Below are 23,397 nucleotides of genomic sequence, written 5' to 3'. Positions count from 1 at the left end.
ACGCCATGTTATAGTGTGAGTTCTACGCACGGCGTTATACATGAGGCCCCAGTACTGTACCAATCCAATTTGTATCTTTCTTTTTTTCATTATTACAATTACATCCTCTGTACTTACAGGTATTTTTAGCTAGGTAAATACTACACAGTATGTGAATGATTAAGAGCACATTTGGTTGCCTGCATGTCATTATCCAGTATATTTAGTACAAAGAACTGAATAAAGTAAGGTAAACTTTTCTGGTGAGAGCTAAACATAATACAACATATTCTTATTTTCTACTGTGAGACATTTTGGTAATTTTTCTGTGTCAACTACAGTGTGTATATACAGGGGGAAAAGTTGTGATGCATCATCAGGAATCTGCATCCAAAGTGTCAGCTTTAAATGTGGCCCTTGATGCCCTGAAGATTTATGTCCACTTTTTTGACAATTCACCAATCAAAACATTGTACTCGCAAGAACCCCACCCCCTCTATGAAAATTGCAGTTTTCTTTCCATTTCGTATTTCATGTGACATGCAATGTAACTGAAATAAATGAAGAAACAATTAAGCAAATTCATAATGAAATAATTTCCTTAACCTGCTGACCAAGAGCAAGGTTGCAGGGAAGCTGGATCCTATCACAGCAATCAGGATGGAAACAACAAGAAGACAGGGTGACAGTCCATTGCAGGGTAAACACACATGGGCCAATTTAGTAATGCCAATTCACCTAGCCTGAATTTCTTTGGACTGGGAGAAAGCCCACAGGGCAGAACATTTTCATGAAATATTTAATTATTTAAGCTCACATATCATCGTGCTTTTATATATTTAATGTCACATTTCACAATATATTTATTAGTCTACGTATTTATTTGTTTGACTTTGTCCAAAATATTCCTCAGAATGACTGTGCCTTGCAATGGACTGACCACAGCTGGTTCCTACTTTACACTCAATGTACTGTAGTTCGGAAAGACTCCTCCATAATCCCAAATTCAATAAGTACATACAGAAAATGAATGGATGGATGGATGATTTTGATATAATTCAGTGGCTCAAATTACAGTCAAAACAGAAGATACTGGTAATAGCCAATTTACCAAAAGGGAACCATCAGTTACCAGGTAACAGAAGACACTACCGGACATTATTGCCCTGATGTGAAAATTTAGCCCTCAGAGTTATGAGAGTCCTGATTTTTTGATTGTGTTGAAGCTCAGAATTTTACATTCGTTGACAAAATTAGTAATATTCAATATTCATAATACTCAAATTAAATCATAATAATTGAATCTATTTCATGTGACAAAAGCAAAAAAAGCATTGTTTCCTGATTGCATTTTAAAGGAAAGTGACAGCAGAGGTCAAGTGTAAAAATATTGACTGTGGACACACCATTCGCCACGCAGACTGGAAGGAAGCACGTTGAGACACTACTGGCACTTTAATGTTTTATGTTTCGAATCCGCTTATTCCAGTGATGATCCTGACAGCGGGACCTGAAAGCTCGTGTCAGGCTTATGCCGATACAACTGCCTCCACGTTGTAAAATAAGAAACTCAAACGTTGCCATTACAGTTTTTTGGGGGAAACTGTACCTAATGGTTTTAAACAGGCGAGTAGCCATTGCTATTGTAACTAGTTACTGCTCCTTCATCCCTCATTTATTTGAAGTTCTTGTATCTAACACTAACGGTTTATCTGTTTTACTTTAAAACCACTTACTTAGTACACTTGATGTTTTAAAGTTGAATTTAACAACCTTTTAACAATAGGGCACTCACCCGCTGTAACGCGCTTCTTCGCAGCTTGTCCCTAGCCTGGTGATGAACTCCCGCTCTGGCGCTGCAATTTTAACCGAGTTAGTGACGTCACTCCTGGCGCCCGCCCACTCAGTCGAACAGCAGAACAGGCAAGCTGCGAGACAATAAAATGCCAGAGGGAAGCTGGCACAGATGCAGAGTTGCTGCAGGTTGTCCGAGATCTCTTGCAGATACTCTTGCTGATTCTCGACCGAGTCTCGTCCCTTCACGGAACCAGCATGGCGAGACGAGACGCGAGCGCTTTCATCGGTTCGAAGAACAGCAAGTTAGATTCCTTCCTTAAGAGGAACCTTCCTCAGAGTGTATACGAGAGAGTCCGGGTACACGAAGCCTGCGTGGTCATCTCCGACAGCGTCAATAAACTGTACATGTTCGTGGTCCTTACCGATGACTGCATCTACTTAACGGAAAACCCGCCGAAAACTGTGCGTGTGGCGGCGCACTTTGGGGACATCTTTGGGGTTGAACTGGTAAGCATCACCGCTCCCAGTAGCACAGCGCCTCTCATGGGTTCTTAAAATTTGACCACTCCGATAAAGGAGTTGCCAGCGCAGCCCTCTTACGGTACTTTTTTTTTTATTCAAAATCAGATGAAAAAAAATTTATTGGTCTGATAATTTGTGTGATAGTCATGTATAACTTGTAACGAATAGAGACTTACAGAACAACTCACCGGGATCTTACTTGGTTAGTGTAACCCCAAAGGAACTGATGACACTTCGCGTTTTTGAAATATAAAACTTATGTCAAATGTTCGTCACTCATAACTGATTAGTCTGCGCTTTTTTGAAATATGAGATTTCTTTCAACCAGAAAGAACCAGTCCAGTAATTCAGTAGCATATTTTCTCATGTTAGTCTTATTTAAGTTTACGTATTTTTGAAAAAAAGGTAAGTGTTAATTTCTAAGTTAAATATTTTTTGTCGGTAGAAGAAACGGTATCCTAGTGTTCACTAGCTGCAAATAACTACATAGCCAGCCTTCGTTGGTGGCCAGTTTGAAACGGTAGGTTGTAGCCACTGTGCTTGTATTTAGGCAATTCCACCAATTCCTATATACAGTCGTGGCCAAAAGTTTTGAGAATGACACAAGTATTGGTTTTCACAACGTTTGCTGCTTCAGTGTTTTTAGATGTATTTCTCAGATGTTTCTGAAGTATTATTGACTCTTTTCATAAACTTAATGTAATTGTTAATAAAAGCCTTTGAAACTTATGAAATGGTTGTAATTATACTTCAGTATACCATAGAGACATCTGACAAAAAGATCTAAAAACGCTGAAGCAGCACACTGTGAGAAAACCAATACTTGTGTCATTCTTAAAACTTTTTTGCCACGACTGTACTTCTGACATTATGTAATAATACTAATAAAAAGAAAAGGGTGTTGTATGTAAAGTTACTTTTATATGTATTTGAACAAACATAGTACAAAGACCCGATATTTCATGTTTTACAATTATGGGTGGAGTGGTGCCTCTAAGGCTGGGGATCTGTGTCGGCAATCAGAAGGGTGCCAGTTCGAATCCCATAAATGCCAGAAGTGACTCAACTCTATTGGGCCCCAAAGCAAGGCCTCTTAACCTGCAATTGCTCTGTCCTGGGTATGACATTAATCTGCATTCAGCTCTGCAAGTAGGTCATCAACTTGCAGGGAAAACTTGGGGGTTGGTGGCAGGATTGGCACTCCAGACACTGTAAAAAAACTCACACTGTTCAGTGTGGTGCTTTGCGCAGCTGCACTCAGATCTCAGTCCAGGTGGTTTGCCATGTGGTGGGTGTGGCAACGTGCTGGAATCAGTGCATGCTTACAACCTTTCCTCTAATCAATTGCTTTGTTTTTAAGATATATATCTATTTTAAAATTGATGCCTGCAACACATTCTGAAATAGCTGGGACAGTGTAGTTTATGGCTATTAATGATGTGACAAGTTGAAATACCAAGTTGTAGTGAAACACGTAAGGTGGTTCCCAATCTTTTTTGGTTTGTGACCCCATTTTGAAATCTGAGCTTTTTTTGCAACCCAAGCTGTTTGAAATATTGATATTCACTTCCTATTCAATACATTGTTTAATGTTTTTTTACTATTTTTAAATATTTTCTCATGACCACATTAGCACATCACGTGACTCCACTTGGGGTCACGACACCAAGATTGGGAAACTCTGATGTAAGGCCTCTGAAAAAAAATGTCAGGTCAGTCAAGAGTAAGTGCTGGCCAAAGCTTACCAATATGCTAAATGCATCAGTGTATAATCCTGCACTTTGAGAGCAATGTTCCTCAAAGACAACTTGGTAGGATTTTGGGCATTTCATCATCAACAGTGCAAATCTCTGTGTATAAAGGGCAAGGCCAAAAACCATTTCTGAATGAATCCCATCTGCAATAGGTATCATAATATGGGCTAGGGAATTCTTTAGTAAACCTTTGTCAATGAGCACCATTCATCACTGCATCTATAGATGCAAAGCAGAAACAATTCATCATCACTGTCCAGATGCGCCGCTAACATCTTTAGGCATAGTCCTATCTGAGATGGAAAGTAGCACAGTGAAGTCTTGTTTTGTAGTCTGACAAGTCAACATTTCAGGTAGTGGGGTTATTGATGTGGTATGTTCTAGGTCAATCTTGAGATCTGTCAGGCTTTTTAATGAGTAGACACAAGGTCCACTCCTCACAGCATTGTCTTATATGAATTCTTCTCTGTTTGTAGTACAGAAGCGGAAAATCATCCAAATTCTGTTCTGCTGTTACTAGGTATTGTGTTCTTGCACACCTGTTTTACAAAGTTTATCTTGATTTTTTTTTTTTCATTTAATATTGAGTTGGGCGGCACGGTGGTGCAGTAAGGAAACCTGGGTTCGCTTCCCGGGTCCTCCCTGCATGGAGTTTGCATGTTCTCCCCGTGTCTGTGTGGATTTCCTCCGAGTGCTCCAGTTTCCTCACACAGTCCAAAGACATGGAGGTTAGATGCATTTTTGATCCTAAATTGTCCCTAGTGTGTGCTTGGTGTGTGTGTGTGTGTGTCTGTGCCCTGCGGTGGGCTGGCACCCTGCCCAGGGATTTGTTCCTGCCTTGTGCCCTGTGTTGGCTGGGATTGGCTCCAGCAGACCCCCGTGACCCTGTGTTAGGATATAGTGGGTTGGATAATGACTGACTGAACATTGAGCCTATTGTTTGCTCATATATAAAAAGTAGACCCTATACTTCATAAGAGGATTGTCTAAACAATACATCTGACTCTTTTAACCACATTTAAAGTTCGAGCTTACCACATAACAACTCAACATCTATATTGGCACCAAGTGCGAGGAGTTAGAATACCCACACATACTGTACTGAAGCTGCACACAGCTATATGTTTGTGATCTTTCTTAACACACAGCAGTAAAGAAAAAATGCCAGCATTCTCTTGTCCTGACTGAGGAAATATTTCTTTTTAAGCAGCATTTATTGAACGCCCCTCTCTTGTGTATTGATATTAGAATAGTCAAATAATTTAATATTAAAACCATTTACTGTATGTTGATATTATTTTTTCTGTAGTTTTCTTTTGATGAATTCTGGTTTGGCTGGTAGTTTCTAAAGAGAACTTGGACCATGGTTTGATTCTTGTGTGGTACGAGTTCTGCATGGAGGCTGTGTTCTTTGTATATTCACAATGATTTCTCCAGGAACTCTTTGTTCCTCAACCAAACCAAATAAATATCTCTTTGGTATCACAGACATTCTCAGGAATGAGTCAGTGAGTGGCTTGCATTTAGCTTTTGCCTGTTTTCTGCTATTTGATCAGTGTTACAAATTCGTTATCTTTGCACACAGGTACTGCTGGGATAGGCTCTGCCTACTTGTGACTCTGAATTTGACTAAGCAGGTTTGAGAATGTTAATTTAACCAAAGGAAATGCTACTTTTTTACTCTTAACTTGTAATCAATATTTTTTCTGAAGTTAAGAGATCTTTTTAAAGAATATTGAAGAGGACAACATCTAAAACAACCAAAGTATTTCACAATACACAGAAATCCTCCATTTTACACGTGTATGTTGTGTATCCCTTCTTCTGCCGCAGTCTTGTTTTTGTACTGCTCCCATGGATTCATGCCAGTCTCTTTGCTGTGTCTTATGATCAGGAATATTCCTCACTTTTAATGCAGCTTTCGTTAAAGCGCATTTTCTTACTTAACCAATGCCTGGATTGACTGAAGTGTTGAAAGTACTGTTTTAAATATACTGAAGCTAAAACAATGATGACACTACTTTACCTAGACTAATGCTGTCCCATCTGTTACATACATAGTCTACATCTTTCTGAAGTATATGTAGTTATGCAAGTGTGCCAGCTAGGCTTCCAAAGGCATAAGACTCCTTCATCCTCTTATAGACAAAAAGTGGCTAAGAGTGTCTTACGAAACATGACTTCTGTCTCACTTGTTCAATAGTATAAATTGCAGTAGACAAGCTATCCAGGTGGCAGTAGGTTAAGCCTGTCCACCAAATAATCTAAGATCTTTTTATAACGGGAGCTGTCTAAGCTCACTAGGTATTGAATAATATATCATGGTGTACATCATCTGTGTCTTAAGGACTGGTAATCCAGTCCACTCTGGGCAATTTAAGAGGAAGCAAATGTGATTGTGTTGTGTTCTGTTCAGTACATCACTTTAAAAAAAAAAAAAAAGTATTTTCACTAGCACTGCTGTTATGGGCTTAGACCCCCCTGTGACCCTGAATTCTCAATTAGAATGTGACTGTTTCTTGAAGGGCTACAAAAGTCTCAAGGCTGCATGGGCTTCTAGAGTAAGCTCTAGCCTGGTATACCTGTAGTTTAATTAGGGCTGCCTCTTACCCTCTTGAAATAATTCTGGGGCTTGGCTGGAATTGACACCAGAAGAATGAATAGAGCTAACTCAGTACAGAACAAAGACTGAAATCGGAGACAAGATGAGAGTTTGGAGTGAAGCCTCACTGGTGAAAGGAAGAGTCCAAGGTGGTGAAAGAAGAGAGAGGAAGAGGGGCTGGTTTGTTTATCCTTTCCTTGAGTTATATTTGATACACGAGTGTGCCTGTTATAGAGAATCCCATGGTCACTCTTTCCACAGTCATTTAAAATTGTCTATTAACCAGGTTGGGAATAAACTCGTTCTTTGGAATCGTAACAGAGAAGCTTCAACCACTGTACTTATTTGCTTCTTCTGACATTTTCAAGTGTTTTTAATTAATACTTTCTGTTTAAATAAGTGAAAAATGGTGTAATGGACAGCCGGGATTCTTACCTGGGATGCCTCCATAACAGAAGGACTGGGGAAGGAGCTTGCACGGGGCAATACCTCCCCCCGGACTACAGAGGGCAACACCCCTGGTGTTCTATAGCGCCATGGGTTTGGAGCATGGAAACTCAACCCTGCTGGGGCCCATGGCCACCGCAAGGGGGCACATAGAGAATGGCTGAACCCTCCTCTGCAGGGCTGCCGACACACCCGGAAGTGTAGCCGGAAGGAGATTCTGGAACACCTGAAGCACTTATGGGCGCTCTATAAAAGGGGCCGCCTCACTCCATTTGGGAAGCCAGACTTGGGAAGGGGTGGACAAAGCTTGCGGAAGGAATAGTGGAGAATTGAGAGAGAGAGAGAGGGGAAAAAGGAAGAAAAAGGACTGGGTATTTAATATTTGGTGCTATGTACTGTGTGCTGGTCTGGGGAGGGAGACAAAAGTGTTTCCCACAGATGAATAAAGGTGTGTTGTGTGCAACACTTGGCCTCTATGTCTGTTGTATCCAGGGTTTGGGGAGCTGTACACCTCCTGGTTACCACAACAAACATTTACATTTTTAGTAAAACAGGCACATGTAGTGTTTTAAACTTGTACTTGCGCTGTTTACAATTTGTAATTACACTCTGAAATGAAATACGTATACCAGACTGAAAAATAAACAAGTTGCACATGTTTGTGATCAATGAAGGGTACTGCTATGATTGGACAACAAGGATTATGAAATTTTAATATCTGAAATATTCACTGAGGAGTACCAAGAACCAATAATTCCTCATAGCTACAATGCCTTGTCTTTGACTCTCATGCCTGATCATTATCTGTGTGTATTTACCACAATCATCCTGTGTCTTGGTTGAGTTTTTCTTTTGTTACTCTGGTTTTCTTCCAAAATCTCAAACGTGTGTGTCAGGTTAATTGACAGTGCTAAATTAGCCCCCTTGTTGGGTATGGCTGTGAGTGAGCTGTGCAGTATACTAGTGCTCTGCTCCAGTTGGGGTCCCCTATGTCCTTGGACTGGATAAGTTTGTTTGAGAATGTTATCTTAGGTATGCAAATTTAGTGTGTTTAATTATATAAATTATATAATAATTATAAATGATATATAAATTATATATATATATATATATACTGTATATATATGGATATATATATATGGATATATGGATATATATATCCATCCATCCATCCATTTTCCAACCCGCTGAATCCGAACACAGGGGTCTGCTGGAGCCAATCCCAGCCAACACAGGGCACAAGGCAGAAAACAATCCCGGGCAGGGTGCCAACCCACCGCAGGACACACACAAACACACCCACACACCAAGCACACACTAGGGCCAATTTAGGATCGCCAATGCACCTAACCTGCATGTCTTTGGACTGTGGGAGGAAACCCACACAGACACGGGGAGAACATGCAAACTCCACGCAGGGAGGACCCGGGAATCGAACCCAGGTCCCCAGATCTCCCAACTGCGAGGCAGCAGCGCTACCCACTGCGCCACCCTGTCACCCTGTGTTAGGATATAGCAGGTTGGATAATGACTGACTGACAGTAAGTGTTAGTACAGTATTATGAGTATTTGTTGTTGTCACAAAGGGAAGAAACCGACATACTAAAACTTTTCATATGAGAAAACTATTATAGCTGTGTAGCTTTGCATCTTAGTGGAAACAGAACAAATGTAATTTCTTTATATGATTACTTTGAGGCATGAACTGTAATATTTGCACAGAAGTTCTATCCATCTATTATCCAACCTGCTATATCCTAACTACAGGGTCACGGGGGTCTGCTGGAGCCAATCCCAACCAACACAGGGTAAACAAACCCCAGGCAGGGCGCCAGCCCACCACAGTGCACAGAAGTTATTTTTTAATATTAGGCGTATACATATGAAAAATATTTAAAAAGTGATATTTAAATTTCTTGGTGTTCATCTAAATGTATTTTTTACAGTTTTATTTGATTGCCCTTTTTATTCAAAATATTCAGAACTTCCTTTTTAATATGACGAGCACAGTTTAATATGTAGTGACGCCTTTATAACTGTTTGAGAAGATAAAATTGTGTTTAGTTATCTAATATAACTGTTGTTCTGTGAAGAGATTTGTTTTTGCCAAAGGAGGTGCAATCAGCATCATGGAAGGAACCAATATGATGTTGATTTATTTCATTAACATCTGATACTATTAGTCACATGTAGATTACAGAAGACTTTAATGACAGCAAGGCTGTTTAACAGCTTGTTCAGACGTGTTTTGGCAGAGTCAAGTGCAATTATTGTGCCTGAGAGCAAACGGTGTTAACTGTCTCACAAAGGGCTTGGTGTCAGGACACCTGTACTCGGTTGCCATATGAATCCTTTGTATATGAAACGTTGGGGGCAATGGTTGGAATGTGTCATCATAGGTCTTAAAATGCTGCTAAAGCAGAAGAATATAAAAAATATATTTAAGGTATGGGATTCTTTCAGATATTAGCAAAAAATTGATTCATAATCATTAATCATTTCACATTATGATTTTAATAAGTTTTTATATTTCATTGTCAGGAGATTTCATTCTTTTATTTCTGACACGTTATTTCACTGAATGGTATTTATGAGGAACTTCCAGAATGGACTGCCACTAGCGCCAGGTACTGATAGCTTTTGTTACCAAAAAGTGTTTTAGAATTATGCCATTTAAAAGATTAGGTTTAACTGGTAGCACTGTAAATTTTGACACTCGCTTTTCATTCACATTACTGCAGTTCAGGATAAGTCTTCTTGTCTTAAGCAATATGCTCTGTTAACATGCTATAGAATAGACAGAACAATATTAGTCTTATAGTTGGAAATCTCCTGTGAACACCCTTTAAAATGGAAGTTCCCAGTGGGACAACTCATTCAAAACAATGCCACCTGATTTAGCAGAGTTGTGATGTAACACCGACCATTCACCTCGTTCAGTAATATAAAATAAAAGAAGTAATTGTCATGTCAATCAAGAATGACACTTTAGTGGACGACTTGAATTTAGAGTGATGTGATACCGTTGTATTAAAAAAAAATAGCAGTGCTTTAAAAAAAAGTGAATAAAGTGAAATATTGTTTTAATAGCTTTTGTTTCCATATTTCAAATGTAGTAGATACATTACACATTCAATTCCAAATCAAAGCATTAACATATTTTATCAAGTCTGCATTATTCTTTTACAGGAAACAAAGAAAATGAATATTAATTTGTTCAAAAAAATGGCAGTGTTGATATGTTTCTCTTCAAACTCAAGTTTAAGGTTTAAAGTTTCTTTATTTAGTCATGTTTACACAAGAAAACATGAAATTTGCCTTCTCAGTTGCATCTAATAACAGACAGAATGAAATAAAACAGACAAATAGAAACAAGAAAGGTTAAGGTAAGGCAGTTAGATAATACATATTCTCTGCGAGTTCACAGAATCTGTGTTTTTAATGTCACCCCACAAGTTGTCAATGAGGTTGAGTTCAGGGGATTCAGCTGGTCACTCCGTTACCTCAATTCTTTTAGTCAGCGTCATTGTCTAATTGAAATACCCATTTCAGGGGCATTTCCTCTTCAGCATACAGCAACATAATCTCTTTTAAGTATTTTGATATATTCAAATTGATCCATGATCCCATTTCATAGGATGAATAGGTCCAATACCGTAGTATCAAAAACATCCCCATACCATAATTTGTGCGATACCATACTTCACTGTCTTCACAGTGTACTGCGGCTTAAATTCAGTACCCGGGAGTCATCTGATGTACCGTCAAAGACTATTAGACTTGAAAATAACAATTTTACTCCCATCAGTCCACAGAATATTACGCCATTTCTCTTTGGGACAGTCGATGTGATCCTTGGCAAATTTAACTGATGCTGCACTTGCCATTTTTTCAGTAATGGTGTTTTACGGGTTTCTTGTTGATAGTTTAGCTTTGGTCAAACATCTTCTGACTGTAACAGTACTTACAGGTAATTTTAGATCATCTTTGATCTCTCTGGAGGTGAGGATTGGCTGAATCTTTGCCATTCTGACTATACTTTGATCCTTTTTAACAGTAGTTGCTTGTTTTCTTCCATGTGTTTCAGGTTTATGTTGCCATTTTAAAGCATTTGAGATCATTTTAACTGAGTGTCCCATAATTTGTTGCACTTCTTTATATGTTTTCACCTCTCCAATCAATGTTTGGTAACAATGTTTGGAACAGCCCATTTTACTTAGAATTTCATAAGGAAATGTGTTTTATGACAATGTGTGAAACATTTTCTTTACTTCTTCCTTAATAAAGGACAATTAATTGTACCTGTTTTTTCCACAGAAGGAATGAGTTCTCTAATTACACTCCACACTGCTATTATTTTTAACATGGCCCTTTCAATGAATGAGTCAGTTACTCAGAACAAGCAGTGCACATGTCATGACAGTTGGGCCTGCATCTACAAGTAAATTACACAGGTCTACAAAAATATTTTTTGTTTGGTAGTGGGAACTTCTGACCAGCTGTTTATTAAGTTTTTTACACTGATTTCATAAGTGAAATTGGAATTAAGCTAGCACATCAGGTTTTTGAGATACACATCATTGACGTTTTGACATGTTTGAATATCAACATATCAAGACAATATCTGGAGTTTGAACTCTGTCTGACCAGAATTGTTTTGATGTGTTTATTCTGAAAACAAACCAGAAGATGATACCAGCATGTTCTCCATAAGCTCAGCATAACTGTATGCTCTGTGACTGCTAAGATAATTCTGGACCTTGCGCTTGCGCTTATGCCACCACCACCTACTCAAAGCACCGTGATGTTCCAACAGTGATGGATTAAAAGCCAGAAGTCTGCATGACCATCATCATCAAGTCCTTCCGTGAGAACCCTAAATACAAAGAGGACTATTTCATTTATGTTAGGTAGAATGCCCAGAGGGGACTGGGTGGTCTCGTGGCCAGGAACCCCTGCAGATTTTATTTTTTTCTCCAGCCGTCTGGAGTTTTTTTTTGTTTTTTCTGTCTCCCCTGGCCATCAGACCTTACTCTTTTTCTATGTTAACTAATGTTGTCTTATTTTAATTTCTTATTTTGTCTTTTATTTTTCTTTTCTTCATTATGTAAAGCACTTTGAGTTACTTTTTTGTGTGAAAATGTGCTATATAAATAAATGTTGTTGTTGTTGTTGGACAACCTGCATGAATGCCCATGCTGCTGATTCAGTTGGCTTCAGTTTCCTTTTGAACTCATCGTCAAGCATCAGTTCATAGATTTCAGGACCAACAAAAACACCTTCCTTAGTTTTGGCTTCACTTTTCTCGAGACCAAACTTATTTCTTAAATGCTGAAATGCATCGACGTTTCCATCCATTGCCTTGACAAAATTTTCAAAGTAATGGTGAACCTAATGAACAAAATGTCCTGAAATGCAATGTTATGTTAAGGAAACAGTAGAACCGACTACCTAGTGCAGCATCAAGTTTGAGTTGTGTCATTATGTTTAAGAGTCTTATAAAACTTGGTAATCAGTAACAAATATTTTTTCCGCTAATTAAAAATGAATAATTTTTAAATAAAATTAATAATGACAAGGTAAACGACTCACAGCTGTTAGCAGTGTGTGGCATTCCTAGTAGAATTACAGGTATTTGTGAGAATGGTTATCCATCTTTATTGTCCAGTCACCCTAGTTGTCCAATAACATCATAACTAAAAAATGGGACGTGCTGGATGAAAACGGTTTTCAGATTTGCAGTCAGCAAGTGAAATTTGTTAAAGAACAGGTGAAAGAATCCCAATAGCAAAATGCTTGTTGACCAGTGTTATTTGCCATGCAGAAATACCACTACTACTAATAACATTCGTTCATCAGGTAACTGATGTTATGCTGCTATTTTTTTTAACACAATGATACATACTTCTTTTGTAACTTCCAAGTACTCTTAGGTTAGTTGTGAAATGTGATTGGTATAGTTTGTTGTTCACTAATATGTATCTTGTGGGAGGTGTCTGAGAGACATCCTCACCAAATGCTCATAGCAACTCAACTAGGTAGTCTTAGTCCAGAGGAGTAGCAGCTACCCTGTGAGTCCCACACGGACAAAGATTCAAGTAGAGTGAGCACAGCCACCCTACACAGGAATCTAATTTTGACTACTTGCACCTACATATTTATTATATCCGTAGCCACCTATACACTGTAGTTCATGACCATGAAAGAGGCAGTGGAAAATAAACAAATTAGCAAATGAAGTTATTTGTTCAAAGACTTTGCGTCACTGTGAGTATCCATTACATCACTTAAAGTGCTGCTACTGTGGCACTGACCCATTGCTCAGTCTTTTATTTCTGGCACCGGGCGTGGTTAAATTTCTTGGCACAAAGTCTCATCTCGCAGGATGTGAAAGTATCTCTCTGAAAAAGTCATGTCTTGTCCCAGGCTAAAAAGTCTCGTCTCGTCCCAGGATTTTTTTATTATAATAGAGAGACATATTGTGTGTTTAGATCAGTGTAACTCATGATTCCAGTCAGACAAATTACAGTCATTTACAACGTATTGAGAAATGGCACATTTACATGCTAGATGTTATGTTCTTAAAAAGGATAATTGTACTAGTTAATAAAAGAAATTGTAAAAATCTGTCAAGCCCAGTTTAACTTTTAAAGTATTTATTGTTTTCTCTCAACCTACAATATCTTGATAACTCATAGTTTTATCAAAAATTGATACAATGAGATTTATTTTCATTTTTTCCATTTCAATATTTTATCTGATTTAATTTTTTGAGTTAAATATATTGATTTCAATGTTGAGTGTTAAAAAAGCAGTTCAAGTATATTTGTTTTTAAAGTAGTGACTGTCTGGAAGACAGACCACAAAGTAAGCAGTAAGCTAAGTCAAAATAAGGAATCAAACAGATATCACTATTCAGCAGGATGATTTTGTGTTTCAGGATCAAGAATCTTTAGTCAAGAAACAACTTTGAATTCAGAAACCAATGAACATTTAAATATTTCCTGAGTTCTTTATTAGAACACTGATCATTGATGATAGCTTCAGTCCAGAAGATGTTAAACTGAAAGCTAAAGGGGATCTTACAGTTTTAGTTAAACAAATATCATTCAGTTATCTTGATATAATTTCAATAGCTAAAATCTAGTATAGTTACCAAAAGCTCCATCGGTTACCTGTTCTGCCAGATGTGAAGTCAGCCACTCTCACTTTCCCTATCTTAGCTTTGTGTGAAATTTTCCACAAAGTACCTTTTTACCTTTGTCATCTGTGAGAGGTAAATTCAACAAGAGTACAAGTTAGTGAGTCTGTCAACAATGTCCATGTCATGGAATTTGCAGAAGCATAATGGGGAAGGTAGACCATTATCAAGTTCTCCCAATACTGAAACGTATTTTGTGTAGGCAGATAGAAAGTTGAGCAGAGCATGTCTAGTCAATTTATTCATTTTTGAAGCAGCATGTCATTCATTTTTGACATCTGCTGAACAGACCCAAAATGGAATGCTAATATCATTTTTAATGTCATTTTCAATAAAACACACAGAAACTGCATTAATAATCTTTTTTTAGGTGAATGATGTTCCTGAATTTCTTAGTGGACGTGACAGAGAGAGTGCGCAGCACATTCGTGTTATCTATAAAACATCAAGACATCAGAAGAAGCAAAACAAGAAAACTTCCAGTAAAGGAACTGTTCTACCATTTGTCCAGGCTACGAGAGGCAATGTAAATATTTCCTCTGATCAGAAAGGTAATTAAATGATACTTTTTGCCAAACTTTATCTTGATTTGGTGTGTCCTCATTGTATTGGGTATAGCTGTACAAATTTTTGCTATTGTAGTCATCTGAAGAAAAACTAAAATTGATTTATCGTCCATCTTCCCAAATATTTCTTAGATCATCACACATTGAATATATTGTCTTTTACCTTCAAACCTGGTTGTGTCAAAACAGTGCATGTCTTTCATCCTGTCCATTCATATTTTATTTATACTGTATTTTTTAATTTAAGTTCTAAGGGCGGAGGGGCATTATATTTTAATGATTTTTTTGTGAGAACAGATATACTTAGTTTAACTTGTGTTCAGAACATTGTAAAGTAGAAATTGCCCATGAGCAACACAACACTGAGAAAGAGACAGCAGGGACTTTGTGTGAACAGTAGAACAGCAAATATGCTTCCTGGAATTAATGTTACCATTACAGATTTAATCATATTTGAACATTAGATTTTTGTATATATTCGATGGTATGGCGGTACAGCAGGTAGGATTGCTGCAGTTTGTTACCTTTAGATATCCACTTTCATAACTCGGTTATGCAGGGCAAGGCCATGAGTCAGCTGGAGCATATCCTAGCAGTTGTTGTCTGGGAGAAATATTAGACTGCAAAAAATACATTTCATATCAACAAAATACTGTATACAGAAAGAAAATGCCATTATACAATGCAACAGAAAAAACTGAATGTTTTAAACCAATATCACTAACCCAAAATCACACAGTTATATTGAGCAGAGCAGGACAGCACTATTCAATGAAAGAGGTAAGTCTTGAGTTTTAAAGTTTTGAAAAAGATTTTTGTAGATACATTTTAGGTTTTGTATATCAGAAAGTAGAACATGGTACAATAAGACACATTTCAGTTTGACACATAACACTTTCATAAGCTCATGCTTATTTCAATAAATTATTTAGCTGTGTTATTAAATTTATTTTGCTTCACTCCTTTTTAAGTGTAATACTGGTGATCATGCTTTTTGATAGCATTTACTGTGGAAATGTAATACGTAATACTTGGTGATTGACTGTGATCATCAAAAAGACATATTTTGATAATACGTTTGTTTGAATTTCAGCAAATGAAAAATTTTCCAATGGACACTTATTAAGAACAGGTGCAACACTGAGCAGACGTGCAACCACGTCCATTTTAAGGTAATTACTTTGTGTGCAATCTGTGCTTGTGATGCTATACCTAGGGAGTACCAAAGATTGTATTCTCATTCTACTCAAATTCACCCATAAACATAAAAACTATATGCAATTCTGGCTGCATATTAACTGAATATATTGGATAGTGTACCCGTTCAGCTATTACACAGTATAAGATGCTATTTTATAATATTATGCTAAGCACTTGTATGTTGACATAAGTGATAAGTACATATTATATAAATCTGACAATGATTACAATCCTGTTCTACTGCTAGTAGGTTTCCTTTGCTACATTTATAAAATCATTGTTTCAATTTGTATGTAAGCATCTTATATGAAAATATAGTCTGTACTAATTTTACACTACATTGTATATGTAGTGTTTTTTATGTTTTTTCTGAAGGCATTTACATTTTGTTCTTTATCATGTCCTTAGAGAGGTATGATGTAAAGCAAACAAAGAAGTTGAGGGTTTTGTGCACACAACATCATTATCTTGTAAACATATTCCACTGTGTGCTCGTGACTGCTGCTGATGTGAGTTTCCTCTGGGGATTCTTTAATTCTCTATGGTTATGTACTTGTTTTTGCTGATAGTTTCAAACGTATCAAGGGAAATGCATTCAGATTTTAATAAAAAAAATAATACACGCAATTTCATATGAACAAAGGCATGTACTATAGAGCATCTTTTGTCTTAATATTAAGAAGCATATTGACTGTTTAAATATTTCTTTACTGTGTCTCATAATAATTGAATTGTCTGTGGAATGCACACATGGTATTAGATTAGATTAGATTTGATACACTTTATTTATTTTGCCCTGTTGTAGCATTGAATTCGTTGGCTGCATTTGGACTAGATTTGTACTACAAATAAATTCATTTTGTAAGAGTAATTACACAAATATCACATAATTTCTAGTAATCTTTATTTTAAGGCACAAGTAAATAAAATATGACCTTGAGATAACCAGGGTAGGTCTCTGGCTTCCTGCCTTGTGTTGTGCTGCCTGGATAGGCTGTGGCCCAGTTGACTCTGACCTGGATGAAGCAGACCCAGTAAATAATTTAAACACTGACTTTGCATCCAATCAAGAAAATATTGATTCTTGTGTATTGGGAAGGTTGTTCTAATATTCAAATTATGTATAAATGGCAAATAAATTTGCTCATCTTCAAAATATTTATACTGAACTTGTACACCTGTTGTGTAGTAGAAACCAAATCTGCAAAGAGACTTTATTTAACAAAGTTTCACATGACGCATACAGGCTGAAACTCTGACAGGCCTTTTCAGATTGTTTCTGTTCTACTTATTTTCTGAACTGTGGAACAGTTATGACAGGAAGTGGAAAACTGAAGACTGAAGATGTTATTTTAGATTCAATACATTATGAGACTGCTTGCTACTGAGATGAAGTCATATTTGCTAAGAAGCATTGTTTAGTAAAAGCATATTTTAAGAAAAAATAAAAAAATAAAAAGTATAAGTGTTGAATCTCATATGCTGTATACTAAATATTTAACAAATGTTGCAACTTAAATAAACAAACATGTTCCTTTAATTAACAGAGTCATATACAGTGAGTCAAAATTACAATCCTAAAGCATGTCAGATGGGAAGTAAACTTGAAAAAACAAATGATTCATAAATTACATTCTTGACATGTCTCAATATATGAAGCAACATTCTTTATTGCACATAATCTGCACGATTTACAGCTAAAACGATAAAATTATCAGGACGTTTTATGGCTAGTTGCAGCTATAGTACAGTTAGTTTTACAGCTTTAACGTCAAGACCCAATGGCATGTTCTTTTTTGTATGCTGTCAGCTCAGTCTCTCTCAGTGTCTTAGTATTGAATCTTTTATGCATACTTGGAATCGTTTCCAATAAAACCATACATTCTTCACTTTAGAATTAAATAAGGGGGCAGACATTTAACTTAAATAAGGGGACAGAAAAAGCAGCAAGTGCAAGAGAAAACGTAACCATGGAGGGCTGCATGGGGTGGAAACACCTTCTGGCTGATAAAGAGCAGTATACAGTTCTAGAGAAGAAGAGGAGGGACCATTTGGCTTTTTAGTTATAGGTACTAGCAAGGTGAATCCGGAAAGACTACGAGTTTGTTATTGTTTATGACAGATGTAAATTAGTCTTGAAGACTCTGTTCTATAAGAACTACTGTATAATAATGGACAGAGAGATCTGTAAAGATATAAAAGGCAGTTCAGGCCTGGTGTCCTTTTATATTGGTATATTTTTTGAAGCCATCTTGAATCAATGCATACACCCATTGTAAATATGACACTCTGAGCCAAAGAATGTCTGGAAGCAGGAAGAGAACAGGGTTGTAAGACAAAGAGAGACGGACCAGACATAAAGATGGAAGGCGAATTGCTGATGTAGATAGAAAAGTGGGTGATTCATGTCACTAAGTAGATAAGGGCTCAAAACATGTACAAATAGATCTGGAGTGACAGCAAAGATCTTTTATTTTGCTTTCTGTTTTTCTTTGTGGTACCTCTATTGATCCTGCTCTTTTGTGACTAAGTGAATAAATATACCATTCTTCATGCATTTGGCCTCCTTGAAATTATTCTTGGTCCAAATGGTCACTCAATCCTGCAGTTACACCACTTACAATATAAAACTGTAAATCAGACTTTTCTGTCTTTAGCACGATACTCAAAATACATGCCATTTTATCACTAGTGGTTCACAAATACATTTAGACTGGCCCACTGAATCATTGAAGTAAAATATTGTTACAAATAGTGGTTTGTTTGTCACAAAAAAATAAGTCGAATTTCAGACAGTTGCATTTTTTTTGGAAAAATTATATTATCACTTATGCAATAAGGTGTGTTTTTTATTAGATCTTCAATTACAATTGAAGATAGTTACACCAATACATAGTTTGTATCTTTAAGTTTACATTTAATTGTAATGTAATATTAATGGCTGCAATAATTTCTGAGATGATCTTAGTTTTCTATGGATAATTTTATTTGTGGCTTTAAAACACATTTTATAGAAAAGGCCAAGTGAAAAGCAAACAGAATTTCATAAGAACAAATCTGTCATTGGAGTAAGCAACATGGAATAGCATAGTCATATATTTTGCCTTTATAAGATTTTGCAAACTAAATGATACTGATTGAAAGAAGTGTCATAATAATTTGTAAAGTATTTATATTGAAAGAGCAGGCAACTTTTTTCCTTTTAAGAATCAATGTATTTGAAATTCAAAGCAGTACCCAAGGTTAGAATAGTAAAAGGCTACTTTGTGATGCATTATTTTCTGTAAAGTAGGTTTTTAGATGCTAGCTTGAACAGGTCTTTTATAAATATATTAGTATAACAAGGACAGTTTGGAAATTGGTCACATGAGGCTATACGGAATATTAGTAAAAAAATTGGAATTGCTTTATGAGTGAAACAGACAATAACAAAGCTCTTGATGAACTAGTTTTATATCTGAACCATTCCTCTCAGTTTCGTAAAAACAGTTATCTTTATAATAAAACTTTCAGTGAGGTATTCCTGGAACTTTTTTAATTGCCTTTGACTATAAAGTTAGTACTGATCAGCAGTTTCTAACAGTCTAATATTTAAAGAATCACCTCCTCTACAGTCCATCATAATTACAGCTATTAATTTTTGCAAAGTATTCTTGATGTTTGAAACAAGAGAGATTGTACTGCTTATTGCAATATTACAGCAGGGCACACTGCCTTATTTATTAAAATGTAATTTAATTAATTAGTTTAAAATGCTTAATGTTCTTTAAGTTGTGATACCAGAGGCTCAGTAGTATGCAAGTATAAAGTCACAATAAATGAGTATCTAATAGTAAGTAATAAATTATTACACTTTGTTTTGGTGAAGGAAATAAAATTGTTTTCATTTGTTTTGTTTCATTTCATTTATGATTGTACAACATGCTTGTTGTATCCACCTATGGTTATCCATTCATCATTTAATGCTTTGTTACGCTATAGTGTATTGCAACAGTCTAAAAAGAAAGGTGAGGAACATTGAATTGTTTTATACAATATTTGAAGTTTAAATGTTAAATGTTGCATATACTCTGTGATGTTGAGTGTGCATACTAGCAGAGATGATTGGGAAGTTGTCTTTAATTTAGAGTAAATGAATACATGCCGTCTTGAAGTTATATTGCACACTAGTCCTGTGTTTAGTGTGTGTTTAAGTAGCAATCAGATAGCCAGCATAGTTATTTGTCATGTTTATCGGTTGGGTGATGGTCCTACTCTTTCAGGTTTACAATTTGTAGGAATACAAAAAAAAATCTGGTTTTGAAAGAGAGTTTGACAGATGTAATGAAATGAAAGTGTAATGTATTCTTATGCTGCGGTGGGTTGGCACCCTGCCCGGGATTGTTTCCTGCCTTGTGCCCTGTGTTGGCTGGGATTGGCTCCAGCAGACCCCCGTGACCCTGTGTTCGGATTCAGCGGGTTGGAAAATGGATGGATGGATGTATTCTTATGTGATTCATTACATTTTTAAACTACAGTTATCAAACTGTTTTTAAGTGAACTTATATTTTGTGTTGCTTCATTATACTGTCATTATCAGCTTATATGCCTGAACTGTCATATCCTCTTACCTTTAATGTCTACTGTGATTAGTAAAATTGTACATTGGTTTTTTAAAGTCTTTTGTATTGTATCACATATTTATCTCTGTATTACTAGTCTACTTTTTTTAAAGATGGCAAGTAATTCAAGAGCTTTCCTCTTGTGTTCAAACACGGTGTCTTACTTTCAAGTTTGAATGTCAGACTGCAAATTGATACTCTGGTTTTCCTCTAGGCCAAGAGGTCCCAACATGGGTTTTCCTTTCACACTGTAATATAAAACTGATTAAAATGGAAACATCTCTGATACAGCTAACTTAACTTTATTTCTTTTTTCCTTACTTATCATTAAATCATTCCTAGATAGGATGCCAGTCAAATGAGAAGCAATTTAATACTGTGACACAGCCTCCCAAACTCTTTCTCGCTTATAATATAACATGTACATGTTTGGTAAATTAGAAAAAAATAAAGTTGAAAACACATGTAGGCAGACAAAGGGAAAATATAAAAAGTGCAAAATTAAATATTTTTATCACTTCAGAGGACAATGAAGGTAGTACAGAATATTACTGGCAACCAAGTGTTCTGTTTAGGACATGTGTAAAGCACCTCAGCCATCCTGTACAGTTACATTACTCATTCCCCTCTTCTGACAAATGGTACAGGACTGTTCACATTCACACTAGTTGATTAATAGAAAGTTTCTATCCATCAGTCATAAGGTTTCTGAATAGCAATTCATAATAACAATATATGATTGTATATAAACATTATACTTTTTTGTGTGTGTGTGGGTGTGAATGTGTTTTGTTGTTATTGTATCACTGTTCTGAGGAAGCATACAAGTCAAGTATTTCATTGTAATTTGATCTTAATCTTGAACTTGACACTGACTAATCTGAGAATTTAATTTGTGTCTCTGGAGACTTTGGGACACAGTGATGACCACTCGAGGAATATTTAATCTCATTTAATCAACTATTTTTAGTTAATGTTTGAAGCAAGTTTGGAGATGTCACAGAAAATTTGCTGTCAAAATCAAAATGCAGCTTTTAAGGAATTATTTTATTGCAAAGTTCAAAGCTAAAAATAAAATAATTCAAACAGGTTAGTTACGAGTGGTTGAATATATAAAGATGATTGATTATACAGTTAAAGTACATTCATCCATCCATTTATCAGTTATCAAACCTGATTAATTAATTTCAGTATTACAAGGACCAGATCCTGTTGTGGCACTACTTGACACAAAAAGGATTCATTCCTAATAATGCTGCAATTAAATTAAAAAGCCCTGTCAGGTATGTTTCCTTTTAGTTTATCTTCTTGCATCATTTAAAAGAGTGTTCCTTATACAGTATGGCTATATTGTTTTTGCAGTATGCCTACTGTATATCTTATACTATATAGCTTTTTGTTACAACCATGTGGACAGTTTCTTTTAATGAAATATTATAAACCTTATTATAGACTGATTTGATTCATATTACTTCATTTTCTGAGAAGTCAAATCAATGTATACAGTCATTAAATATGTGAAACCAGTACCTCCTTCAACTGCAATCACAACACCTTGTGTTCATGTCTTGGCAGAGAATATCCAAATTTGAGTGGTAGATGGTGTCAGTCACATTAGTCAGATATCACTAGCCATTGAAGAACTGACAGACACCACGGACATGTCACAACTGTGCATTTATGTATAATGTTTTGACAGAGTAGAATTCAGAGAGCACCAGCAGTTACATGAGGATAAGAGGTTGAGTGCCAGAGCACCTTCCCGTTTTGCTCTAAGTACCTCTTTTGTGCCATTTATTATCAAAGCAGCAAATGTGGATTGAATGGTAGAATTATCGCATTGTGAATTGTAAGGCACGGACAGTGCAATTGATGCGCAAGATATGTAATTATTAATCTTTAATTCTCTTCTGCACCTTGTGTGCCTTGTTAAAATTAATTCAGTACCTGGTACTTTCACACTGACCACATGGCTAAATATAATACTTTCAGTTTCTGGTTTTCCAAGAAGGTCATTCATATTCAGCCAATCAGCTTTAAGATTTCAGAAACCAGAATAAATATGAAATAGGTTGCAAAATCTTTTGTTTGTGGAATTACAAAATGCCTTCTATTTTCATTGGAGTTATGGAGGTATGTAAAGATTATTTCAATGAAGCATGTAGAGAAAAGCCAAGCAAAATGACACCTTTTATTGGCTAACTAGAAAGATTAGATTGTAATCTTTCTAGTTAGCCAATAAAAGGTGTCATTTTGCTTGGCTTTTCTCTACATTCATAATGGCTAACACGGTACAACACCCTAGTACTTCAATGAAGCATGAAAAGGTGACATGCAATCAGTACAGTATTAGAAATGACACAAGATATATCATTGTATAATCTCATCTGGTGGTACTCCAATTAATGCTATCAGGGGAGGTGTAGCAATTTGTAGTTAATATTTATGTGACAAAATTTCCCCTATATTTATAATAGTTTTAGTGTGGAACATTCCCAAAACATGATCTAAAGAGCATGATGCATGAAATCATTGTTTACGGTTAGGATGCCATCCCTGATCGATTTTATTTTTTAGGTTGAAAAATGTGTTCCATGTGCAATTCTAAGCTGAATTACACCATGTCTCTCCTGTCCAAATGTTAACTTTGTCTTCCCAAAGTGTACCATGTTGTCACAGATGAAGCTCATGTGATTGAGTATTGACAGTATAGCCATAATTTGCAGGA

General features: G+C 36.3%; 1 protein-coding gene across 1 annotated transcript in view; it reads left to right on the top strand.

Moving 5' to 3' along the window:
• Positions 1 to 1,912: 1,912 nt before the first annotated feature.
• The window catches only part of c1h12orf56 (chromosome 1 C12orf56 homolog), a 54,685-nt gene continuing 33,200 nt past the window's right edge, over positions 1,913 to 23,397 (top strand). Inside the window, exons 1-3 of the mRNA XM_028795340.2 lie at positions 1,913 to 2,283; positions 14,673 to 14,853; positions 15,962 to 16,040. Coding sequence (XP_028651173.1) covers positions 2,032 to 2,283; positions 14,673 to 14,853; positions 15,962 to 16,040 — 512 coding nt within the window. The 5' untranslated portion in view covers positions 1,913 to 2,031. The remainder of the gene's footprint in view (positions 2,284 to 14,672; positions 14,854 to 15,961; positions 16,041 to 23,397) is intronic.

Source organism: Erpetoichthys calabaricus, chromosome 1, assembly GCF_900747795.2.
Source record: "Erpetoichthys calabaricus chromosome 1, fErpCal1.3, whole genome shotgun sequence".
In the NCBI taxonomy this organism is placed as follows: domain Eukaryota; kingdom Metazoa; phylum Chordata; class Cladistia; order Polypteriformes; family Polypteridae; genus Erpetoichthys; species Erpetoichthys calabaricus.
This window is presented reverse-complemented; position numbering and strand designations above follow the sequence as displayed.